Here is an 18,581-nt window from a genome sequence, read left to right on the forward strand (position 1 = left end):
TACGTCATCATGGCTTCCTGGATTCGCATCGGTTTTTAGAAAAAAAAGGTTACGTTAAACACCTTTCTTTTGGAAATGATTTGAAACAAAGCGGCACAAATGCAATTTGTCATTCTAGATTCATTTTGGGGATCACAAACGTGGATTTTGAGACAAAGGGCTTTTTCAATGTACCTTTATTCTTTACATTTCTTCATTAAACATGATGTACAGTACGTTTTAGGATTTTGCTGACCCCAGAATACTATTTGGTAGACCACCTCAGTGAAGAAGAAGAAAAGACAATTCATTGTTTGTGGAAAGTAATATTAACATGTAAACGTGTCTGATAAACTGACATTTATACTTATTTTTTATCCCATCATTAGAAATGTTATTATCAGTTCTGTATCTCTAGGATGTTTTGAGCAATTTCACACACACACGCTCATATATACATACATACACACAGTATATAGACTATTTGTGCATTGATTTCATTTGGTTTTCTGAAACCCCAACAAGCTTTTTGAGTCTAGAATGAATGTTTTATTTAGTTTATGAAACAAACTGGAAAACAATTCTCCAAGTTCACAGCTGTAAGCACCACCAAGACGGACAAAAACAAGATATCAGGCATTGCTGTTTTATGCAACATTTTTACTATTTGTAATATATATATATATATACCTCTGAAACAACAAAAATCCACATTTTGCTTGCATTAAAGGTATTGTTCACTGGTGTTGAAATCTACAGCCTGTGGTTGAAATACATATAGCTGTAATTATAATAAACCCATTTTAGTCAGTTTCTAAGATTTATGATATCTTGGTAGGTATTTCATGCTAACACCATCTTTGCCCATTTAATTGTTCTGAGATGCGCAGGCAGCCCTCTTTACAAGGGTTAATAACACTGAATGATGTCAGATTTATTCACAACATATGACACATGAAAGTTTGTTACATGGCCGAACCCTCTAAAACTGTCTTGTATAGTAATGAACTAAAACACTAAATCTACTGCATTTAAAACGTCCACTGAAGAGATCGTACACAGCTCATTAACAGGTTCAAAATCACAATTAGCAAAAACAAGCTTTCATTCTATACTGCAATTCTTGCTGTTTTGAGTAATCATGACATACAGCATAAGACACAAATAATTTGCACATTATAAAACCTGTTGTCCCTTGATATCCCATCCTCAGAATGCTTTAAATAAGATATACTGTGCAGGCTAAAGGAATGATCTGGTTTAAGAGCAACAACCATAGAAAATAACTCAGCCCTAGCAAACAAAACAAAAATAGTGTTGATGGTAACGTGCTTATAATGGAGGTCTATAGTGCAATTGCTGTACACAACACATTTTTGTTCGTTTTAATAAGCTCTTATTTTCTATGGCATTATTAAGTGAAACTGATGGCAAATCTTTCATGTATTTTCCTGCTGCAAAAACACTGTTCCTCAGAAAAAAATCAGTAAGCTTACACAGCTTAACTTGTATTTAGCCCGGAACATTCCTTTAAGTACAAATATAGCAATGACAGTATGAGCTTATGTCATAGTATGCATTATAAATCCAAAAGAATTTCTTCATGCAACATAACAAATGTGCCGAAATGTTTGAAAACAAAGGCACCACATATATGAGTCCCAGGATGTGATTGACACTACATACAAAACACACACAAAAAATGCCGGCACTGTACCTGCAAAGACACATTTGCACAAAGATGTACATTTTACACTTTAAAAATCACATTTGTTGAAACACTGGCTTTGCTACAGTCATAATTAATAATTACCATTGAAACAAAGGTGTCAAATTATGTTTCTAAAAGGTATTAGCAGCTGATTGTACGTCCATGTAATGCCTCTAGATTTAGCATGGAGAACAGTTCTTTGTGTTAAGCATTATTCCTGGGATATAACCAGTAAAACGACGAAGGAATGTTTTTACGGACTCACTCTTGAGTCTTTACAAGTTGTGCAATCACTACCTACTAGATTATGTAAGCATGGCGAAAAATGACAAGAAAAATCACACATTAATGATAACATCCTCTTCCTCGTCCTTGACATCCTCAGACAGGCCGTCGTCAGAGTGCCTGCTTTCTTCATCAATGACTCTACCATGTGGGCCGATGATGTACCGGTAGTCTCCACCAATAGCAAGAGAAGCTCCTGATGATACCATTAACCAGTCCTTTTCGTCTTCCTCTATACCTACACACTGCCATGGTACCCCCCATGAGGGCTCTTCACTACTACGGGTCCCAGTATCTGCCACCGGCCCAGAGGCCTGTTCTCCTTCCTCTTCCTCCAGGTTGACATACAGCAGCGGTTCTTTTACAGGAGCTGGATTCAGCTTTGCCCACAAGAGCTCCAACTGGTCAATGAGGTGTTGGAAACTAGGACGACACTTTGGGACAGGAGACCAACAGCTGTGCATGATTTCATAACTGGAAGTGAGAAAAGATGGAATAGTTTTTATATTATATATTATATACACGGGTGTAAAATTGGTGTAGAAATGGGTAGTAAATTTCTCAAACAATTACAAAAAACAGTGGAAACATTGGATTAACACGAAATTTTGAAGCAGAAAAAGTGAAATTGTATTTTCTTGTAAAACATACTCCAATAATCTGTTTTATTTACAAGCAGAATGAATATTAAAAATTAGTATGGTTTTAAAATGTTTTGTGACTTTTAGTGTTAAATACTCTACCATTTAAAAGTCTGGTGTCAATAAGATTTTTTTTAAAGAAATTAATACTTTTATTCAGCAAGGGTGCATTAAAATGATCAAAAGTGATAAAAAAGGCTACTTTTACAATGTCAAAAAAAACTATTTATAATAAATGCTGCTGTCTTGAACTTTCTATTCATCAAAGAACCCTGAAAAAGTATGACAATTTTCACAAAAATATATATAAAAAAATAAATAAAAATTTTCAACATCAGAAATAATACATTTTTCTTGAGCAGCATATCAGCATATTAGAATGATCTCTGAAGGATCACGTGACACTGAAGACTGGAGTAATGATGCTGAAAATTCAGCTCTGCATCACGGAAATAAATGAAAATGTATAATACACTAAAACAGAAAAGAGTTATTTTAAATTGTAATAATATTTCACATTACTGTTTTTGTTGTATTTATGTTTTAAACAGATGCCGTCTTTGATCAAATAAATGTAAGAAGTAATGCATTTGAGAGACTTTCTTTATTATATCTTCTAAAAACTTACATGTCAGCAGGACAGTCAGGAGGCTGTTTGAGTCGTTCTCCTTTGATAAGATACTCATAGACTTCCGAGTTCTCCACCCCTGGATAAGGTGTTTGGCCTCTAGTCATGATCTCCCACATGGTTACACCAAATGCCCACTTAATCAAAAAAAAAATAAAATAAATTCAGTACCAGGCATTATCAGATGAACAAGGACTACATACACTAGTAAGAAATCATGAGCATTGTTGTTCAAAGAAACTATAATTTTAATATATTACATGGCTTTCTGGGATACTAGATTTCATTTGATCCTTCTGTGCTCAACTATATTTATATTATGACCACTAAATTGTATAACTGACCATTGTGAGAATAGCAAAGATACAGTATTAATTCTTTTTTAAGAAGAAGGTCTAAAAGTATGAAATACTAACAACTAATAGTAAAGAAATAACATATACAGACAAACAGTGTTCATTACCACATCACTCTGTGTTGTGTAGACATTATCTGCCAGGCTTTCCAAAGCAATCCACTTTACAGGCAACTTAGAGACAGATCCTTGTCTATAGTAGTCACCGCTGTAGATTTTCTTTGAGAGACCAAAATCTGCTACACACACACTCATGTTTTCATTCAACCTAACAGTGAGGATGCAGATGACGAGAAATATTACACTTGAGCTAATCCAGAGAGTTTGTGGTTAATAAGCAATATAAAAATATTTGGATAGTTTACATGTCTATTAAATATGATTAAAAATGTGCCGCTGTTACATGCACATGAAATAACTCACATGCAGTTGCGAGCAGCCAAATCCCGATGGATGATGTTTTTGCTGCTTAGATACTCCATCCCTCGAGCAATATCCAGCATGAACTGGATAAGAATTTGCTGAGACAGAGTCTACAAAAACAAGAGACAACTTCAGACATCTACATATACAGTAGCTGTGTGTTTGAGGAAGTGACAGGTAATAAACATACAAAAGGTTCATCTCCGAGGCGTGACATGAGAAGAAATGTGTGGAGATCTCCATGTTTCATGAAGGGCAGGATCACCATAGGAACGGGTAGTCGCTGCTGGGCTCTTCTGTGCAGACTCACACCTGCGGGAGTGAAGTCAACAACCATATGTTAAAGCAAACAGATTGTAACCCAAAGGTCAAGCAGAAAAGGAAAAGTGTGCCCACTAACCAATGAGCTGAATGACATTGGGATGATGGAAGTCTTTCATATAGGCAGCCTCTTTCAGACATTGCTCAATATCACTGGATGAGTTAATGTCAGCTGTGAGATACATCAATGCACAGAAACATTGAAAACACCAATATCATGGCCCGCAGACATCCTCCTGCTCATTAGCCAATCATTTTAGATGTTCACTTACTTTTTAGGACTTTCACAGCAACCTTCTGCCCAGAGTTATTTTCCAATTTGAGAAAAGCTTCTCTCACAGAGCCAAACTCACCTAGAAAACAAAACCCAGATGCTATTAATATTCTTCCTAATGTGAGTTATTTTGACTGCAGTGAACACAATTAAGGCAATGTTTTTATTTTATTTGTCCCCTCTGTATACATATAAATTTCTTATGCTAACCAAGGCTTCATTTATTTGATCAAAAATACAGTAAAAACAGTAATATTCTGAAAAATTATTACAATGTACAGCAATGTTTCTATTATGTATCTATTGATATATTTGAAAGTGTATCATTTTCCTGTTATGCAAAGCTGAATTCTCAGCATCATTACTCCGGAAGTTATTCAGAAATATGCTGATTTTCTAACCAAGAAATTTTTTTTTACTATCAACGTTAAAAACATCTGTGCTCTTTTTTCAAGAAAGAAATGAATACTTTTATTTAGCAAGGTTGCATTAAATTGATCAAAAGCGACAGTAAAGACATTGATAATGTTACAAAGGATTTCACCATCTTTTCAGTTCTTTTTAACTTTATATTCATCAAAGAATACTGAAACTAAATGTATCAGTGTTTCAACAAAAATATTAAGCAGCAAAAATGGTTTTCAACACTGAACCTTCATTAATAATCAAATGAACATCCAAGTCTTAAGAAAAATGGTAATGAGCTGCTCAATTAATTTAGCTGATGTAATTATATTAGTGTTATATATTTTCTGCTGCTCATTTCAAAGCATATTTAACAAATCTACATGCATGTTTAACATGTTGACCTCCAGTGTGAGGTAGTTATTTATTTTTATTCAGCTCACATATTTTGGAGTTGTGAAAAAAATAAAAAAAAGAAAAAAGAAAATCTGGTTAAACCGTATACCTGAAAAGATAGAATTTTGATATGTTACAAAAGAGTTGTAGTAAAATGTAATGGTCACAGTTATGTAGTTTTGAAATATGTTAAATCAAATAAAATTCAAAAACTGCATTACTTCTGAAAAAGGTTTTTGTTTTATCTTCCCAGAAAAGTAATCATTTTGATATATGTTGTGGAAAAGCAAATAAACAGAAAAAACTGTTATTTAGCAAAAAAAAAAAAAAAGATAAAATGTATTTTTTTCAACTGAGAAATAAACGCCCAATGTAACATGAAAAATTTATCATAAATGCCCAATGTCATATATGTGTAACATTACAGATCTTTCACAAGGAGGGGTTGTATTTGCAGAAACATGTTATAAGTGGTGCATTTGGTCTGTTTTATATGCCCCATCATTTTCCTATAAGGAGAAATTGGTCCGGGTTCTTATGTGTATAATGTACCTTTTCCAAGCATTCGTCCCAGAGTTAATAGCCTTTCAGAGATGAGAACATCCTGTAACTTGGCCTTCAAATCACTGTTGATTCCTAGACTGTCCACTAGAGGGAAACAGATTCGAAATTCAAAATTTCCTGTAAAACATGTACTGTAGGATGTCAATTATGGGGCAGTCATGCGTGCCAGCAATGTGTTCGCTTACACGTGGATTCTGGGGGCTCAGGGAACTGCCTGTTGAAGGACCTGGCAGCTGTAAAGGAAACTGGCACATCTGTCCCCGAAGCTGCAAATGCAGACCTGCAAACAAACCAAAACATTAAAAATAACCCATATTTCAGTTTTTTAAATAACAATTTAGAAATGCATTTTAACCAAACTGCCTAAAAAGGTAAAATACACAAACACATAATGATTGGAAGTGAGAAAATGGGTTTAAAATTCTTGGACTACAACTTCGATAGATTTATATCCAATTTTTTTGATAATTTTGAGCATAGTAGATCCAAACTGTAAAAGAACAGATCACAGTTTACCAGATTTCAGTCCTATTTCACACAAAATGTGTAGTTACTGCATTCTGGGCAAGATATATGGTGTATTAATGTGTAACAATCAGTAAAAACATACCCAAACTGGGTCTCTTTGCCTCTGTTGTGAACCAGTACAATCAACAGGAGTCCCACCATGGTGGCCACAAGAAGGCCGAAAAGCAGCCCCACCCACATATGGCCCCTCTGGGTCTGAGCCTGCATGGCTGAAATGAGACAACAAGAGCGTTAAACACCACTTCTGCTCAAAAGTGCCTGAAGCCACGCCATTCCTGCATAATGAGCCACACAAAGAAAAAAATCTCTCAGAGTGCTGCATTATGGGAACATGCAGTCACATGCAGTCAAAAAAGCTGCAGTGACCGCAGAAATCCCAATTTCAAAAGGCAGAAGGGCAGACAATAAGAGTGTACAGACCTGACACGGGCATCACGAGAACAGGCTGACTCCACGGGCCACATCCTGATATTGTGCATGCTGCAACCTGGAAAGTGGCGTTAAAGAAGCGCCCTGCACCCGAGAGACGGGCAACGTTGTCTTTAAAAAGTAAAGGATCCTATAAAGACAAAATCAAATTGTGCATAACAATTATGAGTGGGTAGCTCTTAAATGTCATGACAAAGGAAAATGAATGGCCTTTAGACATCCAAACCTGATGTGTAAATGACATTATATCATAGAAACTAGTCACATTTTTACCCATTACCCATCAAGCATGTTTCAAGCCATATTTATAAATATAGAGCTTTATACAACACAGATTGTTTCAAAGCAGCTTCACAGTAATAACAGTATTAATAAATTCTGAAATTACTTCAATTTCAGCTTTAAAGCAACTCTAAAGAAGACAATAGTGTCATTATTCAGTTCCATTTGGATTCAATGTTGACTCAATTCAGTTGTCATTATTGCAAAGTTAATCAATTACGAAATTAATCATTCAGATTCGATCCTGAAACAATTCAGTTCAATAATAGCGTCAGTATAGCAAAATTTCCTTCATAAGTGACTTCCTTTACAATGATGTACCTGACTCTCTCCTCCCTGGTTCCACTGCACTTTATATGCTAGTAACCTTCCGTGTAGCTCCTCCTGATCCAGTGACGCCCAGGACAGAGTGAGCTGCTGCTCGCTGAGTTCAAAGGTAAAGTTCTTTGGAGCTGCTGATGGTGCTGTATAAGAAAGATATGAAAACAGTAAAAAAAAAAAAGGGCAGCGTGCAGAGGGTCAAATGCCTCTGCATAACAATAAATAAGTTACAGCCTAACCCCTCAAGAATTGGTGGAATGGATTTCAAATGGAGAGTACTACACTCTTATTTATATTAATTATACTTGATAAGAAAGAAAAATATAATCAGCAGTAAATCAAATCCATTTAAACAGTTGCGACGACTGTTTTGGCCAGTAGGTGGCAGCCTTTTGGACGCTGTATGTGGCAGCATTGCATTGATATGGATTGGGGACACACACAATGGTGCATTGTACCACTCAGCCTGGAATCTACTGGACTGCAGCCAGTGCTAGCAGTTTACAAACATGCAAACAGGGTCAACTTCAGAAACCCCTTCTGCTCCTCAAACCCATCCACCAGCTCCTCCCCTTCCAAACCCCCTCACCCCAGGCATCTGGCCAGATCCAGCTCTCTGGGTTGTTTGTTTACTTCCAACCCACCAAAACGTTGGTCAAACTGGCTAACGGTTTTATTCCCAATGTAATGTTAAAAATGTTAGTCACTCAGGACTGTTTTACCAAAGTTTGGAATTAAATATGTCAGCGTCAATTAGCCCTCATTGATCCAAGCCCAATAATTTAGTGATGTATGCAGCAAAGCATGTTGTAGCTATAAGCTTTCTTCAAGATAGATCTAAGTCCTATAAACGCAATTTCCTTCCTTCCTTCCTCTCTTCTAAGTACCTCAACACTCTTCATGCAGACACAAAGTGCAAGGATGGCCAGATCAAATTTCAAATGATAATCAAAAGAAATGTAGGAGGGTTTTTTTGTCAAAAGTAAATTACTGTATTTAATAATTTTATTAAATTTTTTAATAAATGTATTAATTTCCTTAAACATATTTCTAATTGTCATATCACATATCAAACAAGTCCTAAAACTAAGTCTAATTTTCTCAAGTTTTTATAACATCTACAGTAGTAAACATTATGATTTTCAAATCTAACCCCTTCTGACCAATGGATTTGAGTTTTCCAATATATACACATTTCAGGAGGCCTTGAAATAGCTTATTTATAGTCTGCATATTATGCTGAGTTGGGTATTTTAAAATCAAGAAATACACACATCATCAAAACTACTTTTATAGGCAGAGCACTCATTAATAACAGTTTATAGCCAATTTTAGCCAAAAATGTTTGTTTTGCTTTAAACTTTTCAATTGGCTATAAATAAAATAAAATAAAAAACTAAAACATTTGGACTAGAGAAGGTCTGATCAGTTTTGCCCATGGGACCCTTAGCATTCTCTAACTCAAACACTAAAACACTGAACTAGCTATGCCAAGGTCATGGGTTCGATTCTCAGGGAATGCAAGAGCTGATAAAATGCTTACTTTGAATACAATACAAGCTGTTTCGGATAAAAGTGTCTGCCAAATGCATGAATGCAAGTCTGTAATTTAATTTCAATAGCAGTTGATAGCAATAGCATTTGAGCTAAAGCCATTAATGTTAATTTGACTCAGAACACATTAGAAAGAAACAGCATGCATGCATAATGACATTACCTTATCTAATGTTTCACATACCTGCCTCTGGAGTGTGAAAATCCACCCAGGGAGAGAAGGGGGAAGAGCCCACCTCATTATCACACCGGATTCTCACACTGTAATTTGAGTAACTGCTGAGTCCCTCAAACACATGCTGGAAGGGTGGAACTACCACATCCACATCAGTAAGTTTTACCTTCTTTCCAGGTCCCTTTGTCACCTACAAATGGATCACAGTCAGATATTTCTCATCTCATTATGGCACATAATCCAAATTTGAGTCTGGTAAAACTGGTAAAAAATAATTTTAAATAAAATTTCATTTAATTTAATCATATGGATTTAAATACTGAGAATTTAAAAAAAATATCTTCTCCAGATGTAACGAGGGTCTAGTTTATGGGTCACTAGCACAATCGAAGTTAAAAACAAAAAGCGAACCATGTTATCTGAGAACCAAACTCCATATTGTTAAAGGAAGGGTTCCATACAATGGAAGTCAATGGAGCTGGGTGCTTTAAAAAGGATAAAAGCACCTTAAAAGTAGTCCACCCAACCTGTGAGCAGTGTAAAGCATTCTCCCTAACATCTGCTATGTGTTACACAGGAGGAAAGCCATACGGGTTTGGAATAATAAGAGGGTGAATATATGATTTTCATTTTGGGGTCTACTAAGACTGTAAGGCAATAGGACAAGCATGAGGACGTTAACAGAAAAAGACATACAACAATGTCAAAAACGATGTGGTAACAGGTATACTCTACCTGTATAGTGCAGGTGGAAAGCTGTGAGTGCCCAGTGAAACCTGGACTCCATGTTAAGGTTATATTAAGATCAGACACATGATGCACCTTGACATCCTGGGGGGAATCAGGGCGGACTGCACATAAATATCACATGTAAAGAAAAACATTATAACAATAACATGTATTTATCTTCTCTCTGCTGAGAGCTTTTTGTGCCTTCAGACTTTTGTGGTTGTATTTGTGTGGTTGACTGTGTAATATGGTTGCTAAACTATATGATGGATTACTGCCAAAACAAAAACCAACAAATAATTTTGCATTCTGTATGCAATTACATTGAATTACAGCAATAAAAGTTATGTGTGCTGGAAGTGAAAAACACTACGGTATGTCTCACCTTTAATGTGCACTGTGCCTGTGCGTGACACGGAGATGCCTCGAGCGTTCTTAGCCTCACAGTAAAACTTTATACTGTCATTCACACCTGGTTGAGCAAATGAGAAACATATTGCTGTGGTCAGCGCTTCATGGAGTACTGATATCTCGAAATAAGCTTGCAAAAATGCATATTAAATGGGTCACATTTCACCCCAATATCAAAAGAAAGAAATAAGGAAAGTACAGTTGAGGGCAAAAGTTTACATACACCCCGCAGAATCTGCAAAATGTTAATTATTTTATCAAAATAAGAGGAATCATACAAAATGCATGTTATTGTTTATTTAGTACAGACCTGCATAAGACATTTCACATAAAAAATGTTTACATATAGTCCACATGAGAATAGGTGAATTTATAAAAATGACCCTGTTCAAAAGTTTACATATACTTGCTTCTTAATACGGTGTTGTTACCTGAATGATCCACAGCTGTTTTTTAGTTTAGTGATAGTTATTCATGAGTCCCTTATTTGTCCTGAACGGTTAAACTGCCCACTGTTCTTGAGAAAAATCCTTCAGGTTCCACACATTCTTTAGTTTATTAGCATTTCTGTGCATTAGAACCCTTTCCAACAATGACTGTATGATTTTGAGATCCATCTTTTCACACTGAGGACAACTGAGGGAATCATATGCAACTATTACAGAAGGTTCAAACACTCACTGATGCTTCAGAAGGAAACACAATGCATTAAAATGACATTATAATCTAACATTATTTTGATGATAATTTAAATATATTTTAAAATATTAATATTAATATTATATATAGGTTTCAAGAACAACTGGTTGAACTTGGGCAACCTGTATGGTAATTTAATGTGCAGAAGTGAGTTGCAAAAAGAGCGAATCAGACAGCAGGAGTTTTCTCAATAACTCAACGAAAGATTATAAAAAATATCCTGATCTCATGTGTCTGCCCGCCTCGTGAACAAGGCCATGGCAGCTGTGACATTGTTTTAAATCATGACAGAGTCATCTGTCCTCAGTAAACTGCTTGGAAAAAACAACAGCTTAGCTCAACACCGAGTGAGTCAAAAACCCATCTATGCCAAAGGTGCAAGTGGCTGATAATATGAAAGCATGACGTACAGTCTTACATAGACCTAATGACTCAATGATTTCTCAGCATTACGCTATTAAAATGGAAAGTTTACTTTACTGGGCTTCACCACACTGACAGTATTGATCACTGTAATGCATTCCCTCACAGAACAAAAGATCCAGTTACAAAATGTAAAGGTAGGGCGGTAAACTGGCCTTGACATTATCCACCAACAGAAGTCTTTTTACTACAACAATGACTTGTAACAGTCTGTAATGAAAAATACCAAAAACATTCATAAAGTCACCATGTTGCTAAAAATCTCTCACAACCCCATGTAATATTACACGACAAGTAAGCACAAACTTGCCCCACTGGAAACACACTACTGTTACACCTTTTGTACAAACTCAAAGTCACTCCACCTACTGAAAGCAACCAGTTCTACCAGACTCAGTTCTACAATTTATCTGCCCAATATATCATCCGATAGAAGATTTGAAAGAGGATTTCTGAATATTAGATGTTTCACAATGATGTTTCAGAATGTGATTAATATACTACAGGATCACTGACTGTTTAATGTTACACACAAACAAACGTCCATTGAATAATGAACCATAGGAGTGTTCTCAGGGCAGTATTGGGGAGTAACTAACTAATCATAGAGGCATCTGAGGAATACAGGCAATTAACTAATCAAGAGCATAAACTTGAACTTTAAAAGTTAACTTTAAAAACTGTTCAGCTTGTGGAAAATGAATGAGGGAAGATGGCAATGCTCAACATGGTGACTGTTGTAATGCTTTTTTACTTTAAAGTGCCAATGATTAGCATATGGGATTGGCTTTGCTCTATAACATTTATGTGCATTAGATTAGACAAACAAAAACAAAAAACTGTTTTAGCCTGATTTGAGCAAATGATTTGAACATTCAGTATGTTGACATTTATGATTTCAAATGTTAGCTTGCTAAACAGTTTTAAAGATCAGGGAGTGACTGGAAAGGCTACCTGCTGGTTGGACTTGAGTGACTTGAGTGAACTTGCTCCAAAAGGATTTTGGTGCACTTGCAGTCTTGACCACTTGAGAAAATGTGTACATGACAGAAAGTAATGCATAGAATTGTCCCAGATCTGTTAAATGCCACCAATTCCACACTATAGCATTATAGCAGTATTTAAGTCAAAGCGTTCATCATATCCAGGATCTCACAAGATCATGAAAGTTTGAGGGAAACTTTCCAGTGCACGCTGAATTAGATACTACACATAATAAAAATAATAATAATAAATATTATATTATTATTAAAACAAAGTGATTCACATTTTATTGATGAGTCTGCATTTTGTGTTGCAAATTGCATTAACTGTTACATAGGGACCACTGAACACATATTTTAGAAGTATTTTAAAGTACAAAGTATTAAAAACCAAAATGTGCAAATTAAACTCTGTAAAAACATTACTTGCATTTTTACAACACATGTAAGTGTGTCTCATCAGGTAATAGTTCTACGCACACTTGCAGTCTTCACAGCCACTTGAAAATTTGAAAGTGAAAAGTGAAAGTGATGTGACATACGGCCAAGTATGGTGACCCATACTCGGAATTTGTGCTCTGCCTTTAACCCATCCAAAGTGCACACACAACAGTGAACACACACACCGTGAACACACACCCGGAGCAGTGCACAGCCATTTATGCTGCGGCGCCCGGGGAGCAGTTGGGGGTTCGGTGCCTTGCTCAAGGACACCTCAGTCGTGGTATTGAGGGTGGAGAGAGCGCTGGACATTCACTCCCCCCACCTACAATTCCTGCCGGCCCGAGACTCGAACCCGCAACCTTTGGATTACGAGTCCAACTCTCTAACCATTAGGCCACGACTTCCCTTATGGAAGTATTTGAAGTGAGTGTGAAGTGACATACAGCCAAGTATGGTGACCAATACTCGGAATTCGTGCTCTGCATTTAACCCATCCAACGTGCACACACAACAGTGAATACACACACACAGTGAACACACACCCAGAGCAGTGGGCAGCCATTTATGCTGCGGCGCCCGGGGAGCAGTTGGGGGTTCGGTGCCTTGCTCAAGGGTACCTCAGTCGTGGTATTGAGGGTGGAGAGAGCGCTGGACATTCACTCCCCCCACCTACAATCCCTGCCGGCCCGAGACTCGAACCCGCAACCTTTGGATTACAAGTCCGACTCTCTAACCATTAGGCCATGACGATTTGGGGCAAATACCGGAGATATGTCATGTAAGAAGACAAGTGGTCAAGCGCAAAGACCGCAAGTGTGTGTATTGGGACAGACCCTTGGTGTTTCTCACCTTTAATAAAGAGAACTGAGGGGGAGGGTGTGAAATCCCCCTTCTGTTCGCCTCCCAGCCACCACAGCACCTCCACAGGTTCTGGAGGACCTGATGCAGCACACGTCAGGTTGAAGGGCTCCCCTGCAAATGCAGCCACATGCTCGGGTTCCACCACAAAATGAGGCACACCTAAAATACGAGCAGGAGGTGACAATCTATGTAGTGTTTGCACCAAAGCAACAAGATATAATTTAATAAATCAATTACTTGGTGGATTCTGAAGCAGCAACTGACATACCTTCGACTGTAATCCAAGCAGGCTCTGAGGAAATGATCCTGCCGTGATATTCAACCTCACACCAGTACTTCCCGGCATCTTGTTGCTGCACTGATTTAACACTAAAAAGAAAGAAACACTCAGAACAGACACTCTTTAAAGGGTAAAATGAACCACAAATGAAATTTGCATCCTTTACACACCCTCATGTTGATGTAAATCAAAATTTAAAATAGAGCAAGCGAGGCAAGGCAAACGCACACCTTAAGTTGAATGATAAAATATATGAATCAAGTAGAGGAGAACAATTGTACACTCACTTAACCGAAACGTTGGTTAATAAATATGCTTAAGTGAGTGTGCAGTTGTTCTCCTCAACTTGATTCAGATGTAAATCAAAATAACATTTATTGACCAAATGTGCCATGAGCACAAATGCATACATTTAAATAAAACATTTACAACATTCACACTGTTACTGAACTAAATCAAATCAACATTGAACTAAACTGAGGTGGATAATGACACCATTGTCTTTTTGGAGCTGCTTTACTGCTAAAACTCTGCAACATTAACACTGTTATTTTCTTGTTTATTATTATTATCTGTATTTTTTATAAAGTGCTATATAAATAAATGTGACTTGGCTTGACATAGACTTAGAAAAGTAGCAAATGCCACAACCTTGTCTAATAATGATCACGGAATAATGCCACATCCGTCTTAAAAGTTTTACAACTAGACAAGAGCCAGTCCGTCTAAGAGTGCTAAGATTTATGTATACAAAGGTCAGTTGCGCAAACAACGGCATGACTTGCATTCACATAAAAAAAAAACACATATGACGTATACATTTGTTTACAGCTATGACACCCACCACAGGAAACTAGCCATTTATAGATTATGCTGGCAGCGTGCCGTTCAGCAAGAAAACGTGACTTCTGTAATGCACTAAGCCAGTTTCTCTCTTCAATGTCTGTTATCCTCTTTAGCCTAATCTTACAGCAGGCAACACTTTCAAAAGTAAATTTCCACCCAAACTGTGTTTAGTCTAAGACTGGACTAAATCAGCATCTATGAACTGGGCAACTGGACTACGTCACGACACAAGCAAGAGATTATCAGCCCTGACAGCTTTCAGTAAAGCAAGCTCAGGTTACTAATGTCCATCTGCATTACTCGTTGTCTTCAGCCTACATTCCACTCAGAAGGGGCTACATTTACCTGCCTGCAAAGATGTTCGATGGAAAGTTCGAAATGATCTCCAAGGTTACTATAGCGTGACACACTGTTTGTGAGCTTTATTTTTATTTATATAGTCATTCAAAAGTTTAGGGTTGTAAGATTTTTTTTTATGTTTTAGAAATATGTCTCTTATGGATGTGTTTATTTGTATACAGTAACAGTAATATTGTGAAATATTATTATTTAAATATATTTTAGAATGTAATTTATTTCCGTGACGCAAAGCTGAATTTACAGCATCATTACTCCAGTCTTCAGAGTGAAAGTGATCCTTCAGAAATTATTATAATATGCTGATTCGCTGCTCAAGAATCATTTCTTAGTATTATCAATGGTGAAAATAATCTTGTATAACTTTGAAGGGCAAAGTTACTTGCTACAGTAACAAACATGTTAGACTTGACAGAAAAGTCCTTGATAAAGGTATTCATGTTTCTTGGTGTCTTTTACCAAACAGACAGTAGTGAACATGATCATATGATGTTGGAGTTACTGTGATATCTAACAAAGAAGCACAAACAACTGTTCTGGTGTTCTAGCTCTGCGCCCACACTGTGATAAAACAAAAAATGATACTCATACAGAGTCACAATCTCAAGGCCACAGTCTCATGACAACTGGACAGACTCCGTTTTAGGCAAAGGTGTAGGTTTGTTTGTCTTTTTGCTTACTGGATCAAACCAAAATAGTTCACCCACAAATCTCTATGATATTCTGGTGTCTATATATCTCCTTCACATCTATATTTTTAATCTGCTTTATTATCTGCCTTGTCTAAATGGTCTGAAAACCCTCTTACTTATGTCAACAAGACACATGTTGTTTGTGTTCAAATCCCTAACACTAGTTTGAGAAACAGTAGTAATAGTGGCGCTTGTCTTAGAAAATAGTTAGTGAATATGAGATTTGACAAATCAAATGACAATACACTCTAATCAGTTTCAACATCCCCTTCATACAGTCTGATGTCTCAGTTCATGCCTGAAAACAGTGTCAAGAAGTTACATTTCATTTCTAACCACTGAAGAAACATCTATGCTGAACAACATTCAGGATGTCCAGTTCCAGGTTCATATTTTGCTACCTGTGAAAGGTCTCCCAGTGATGTGCATCCAGTGTGATGTACATCTGATCAGTGCTGTAGACCTTCTCTCCGTCCTTCATCCAGATGATCTCTGGTTCACCCAAACCCTCAAAGGCACAGCCCAGACGGGCCATGTTACCCTGAGTCACCGTTTGGTTGAAAGGGTTTTTGGTGAACCGTAATCCTGGAGGACACACAGTGTGACATGTATCTATGACCGAAGTAATATGAAGACATTTGGACATACTTGATAAGCTGATCATCTCATGATCAGAGAGAGTTCTAGTAATGATTTAAAAGCTTAAAATTATTTTTGGCAAGCAAATGTAATATGAATTTTATAACATAATTATACTCTTAATCTATTATCTATATATATATTATATATTGCACCCAAAAGAAAGCAATAATATGGATAGACTGGAGTTTTATCCAGAAGCAATTGTTTCAGGTTAAAAACATCTTAATGATGGATTTGTTCATTAAACAGATTCTTAATCAGCTGTCTGGAATCTCATTCTGACGGCACCCATTCACTACAGAGGATCCATTGGTAAGCAAGTGATGTAATGTAGATGTAATTTCTACAAATCTGTTCTGATGAGGAAACAAACTCACCTACATTTTTAATGGCTCACAAAATTTTTAGGTGAACTATTCCTTTAAAAAACACAGTAATTCACATCACACGCTTTCTTGGTGGCTTCCTGCCTTTAAATGTCAAGTAAATCACACAAAAAAAGTCAGAGAATTGCAGAAAAAGACGTATGCAATATGTAATCTATGCCTCAAAAATTTGTAAAGAAACTTCAAGTGGCTTTTGTGCCCTTTTCTAAGACGTCTATTGTGTTGGGTCCATTTCTGGCATCTCTGACAGCGTGTACCTTCTGACTGTGGACAGCAGATGTCATGCATGCTGTAGATGTCTGAAAGATCTCCAATGTGACAACACAACACAGCTGGCCAAAACATCTGCATCAAAGATCACATTCATTTCCCAGGAACGAGGAAACTACAGTGACCTGTTCATGATGTAACTCTACAATCAATAAAGTAGCATCTATCTATCTATCTATCTATCTATCTATCGATTCAATCAGCTGTAACAGATTAGAGACTCTAAATGGCTGTTTTAGCAGAATTAAACTCTAAAAATGTATTTGGTTAAATAATGGGGCATAACAAAAGTGTGCCTTTTTCATTTAACTCTCTTTCTGGACACTTTTTCCAAATACCTTCTCTGTCTATAATCCAGTGGTTAAGATATAAAAAACTTTTTTAAATCACACTCGATCACAATAAAAAACAGAGATGCTTAATTGGTTTAAATTGGTTTTGGCTCTGTTAGTTTTGAATCTGTAATGACATCCGGTCAGTATTTCATTAAAAAAAAAAAAAAAAAAAAAGAGAGAGAGAATTATTATGCGAAGGTTATAAAAGAGGGTTATGGCACTTTCTGCTTGTGTTCATAATAAATGTCCTGTATATTCATAACATTACACTTAACTGATGTTTATCGTGAAACACAGTATCCACGTCAACACATCACCAGCTCTAAAGAGTTTAATGAAACTCTGCCTACACAAACTTACCGTGAATTCCCTCATTGGCGTGCAGTAAAAAGAGCAGGATACAAAGAGACACCCCCATTATAACATCCTCTGTTAAAGAGCTGAGTTATCTCCTTCACCTCAGGAAAGTTTGAACAGCAGGGGTTTAATGAATTAACTTGGTGTTCGTAAATCCCATTATATTCTTCACAGGAGTTTCAACTTCAGAATCAGCCTTTTGCATCTATTAAATCATGTTTCCGTGGTTAAACCGGTAAAAGTAGCATTTTGCTCATTGTTTTGATAAATCCTACCCGAGTTCGTGAGAGCGCGTTCAAGTAAAGTCTCTCGGTTTAGAAACACAGTAGCAATCACCCTGTAGGTCACGTGACGTAACTACACCTCACAACACCATAAACATCAACATGTTATTTGCAGCAGGGCCTTTCAAACTTTTTGAAGCTAATGGCATAGTCATGCATAATTATGAAATTTTTTTCACAAAAATTTGCAGGGGTTTCAAACAGTTTGAAGCCAAATACATAAATCTTCCTACATATTCAATTTAAAAAACTTAATAATTGTTTGTTATAGTGGCTTTTATTATATTGTTTTATTATTTTATAAATAAATA

At 36.6% G+C, this 18,581-nt stretch overlaps 1 protein-coding gene across 1 annotated transcript; it reads right to left on the reverse strand.

Moving 5' to 3' along the window:
• Positions 1-170: 170 nt before the first annotated feature.
• LOC306849985 (tyrosine-protein kinase receptor TYRO3) lies at positions 171-18,320 on the reverse strand. The gene is made up of 19 exons (XM_079385389.1): positions 17,990-18,320; positions 16,398-16,581; positions 14,090-14,190; positions 13,810-13,980; positions 10,386-10,472; positions 10,007-10,122; positions 9,281-9,461; positions 7,543-7,685; positions 6,931-7,069; positions 6,593-6,719; positions 6,168-6,262; positions 5,971-6,066; positions 4,616-4,696; positions 4,423-4,515; positions 4,213-4,334; positions 4,023-4,132; positions 3,708-3,867; positions 3,245-3,381; positions 171-2,449 (listed from the first exon to the last, which is right to left on the reverse strand). Exons 1-19 carry the CDS (start codon positions 18,045-18,047, stop codon positions 2,029-2,031), a joined length of 2,622 nt encoding a protein of 873 aa, XP_079241515.1. The 5' UTR covers positions 18,048-18,320; the 3' UTR covers positions 171-2,028.
• Positions 18,321-18,581: the final 261 nt, after the last annotated feature.

Source organism: Barbus barbus (assembly GCF_936440315.1).
Source record: "Barbus barbus genome assembly, chromosome: 30".
NCBI lineage: Eukaryota > Metazoa > Chordata > Actinopteri > Cypriniformes > Cyprinidae > Barbus > Barbus barbus.

Coding starts and splice junctions, on each gene's coding strand:
- LOC306849985 (XM_079385389.1), bottom strand. CDS start 18,047: ATGGGGGTGTCTCTTTGTATCCTGCTCTTTTTACTGCACGCCAATGAG. Junction 6,720..6,930: donor TCTCGTGATGCCCGTGTCAG/GTCTGTACACTC, acceptor GTCTCATTTCAG/CCATGCAGGCTCAGACCCAG. Junction 4,697..5,970: donor GGGACGAATGCTTGGAAAAG/GTACATTATACA, acceptor TTTGTTTTCTAG/GTGAGTTTGGCTCTGTGAGA.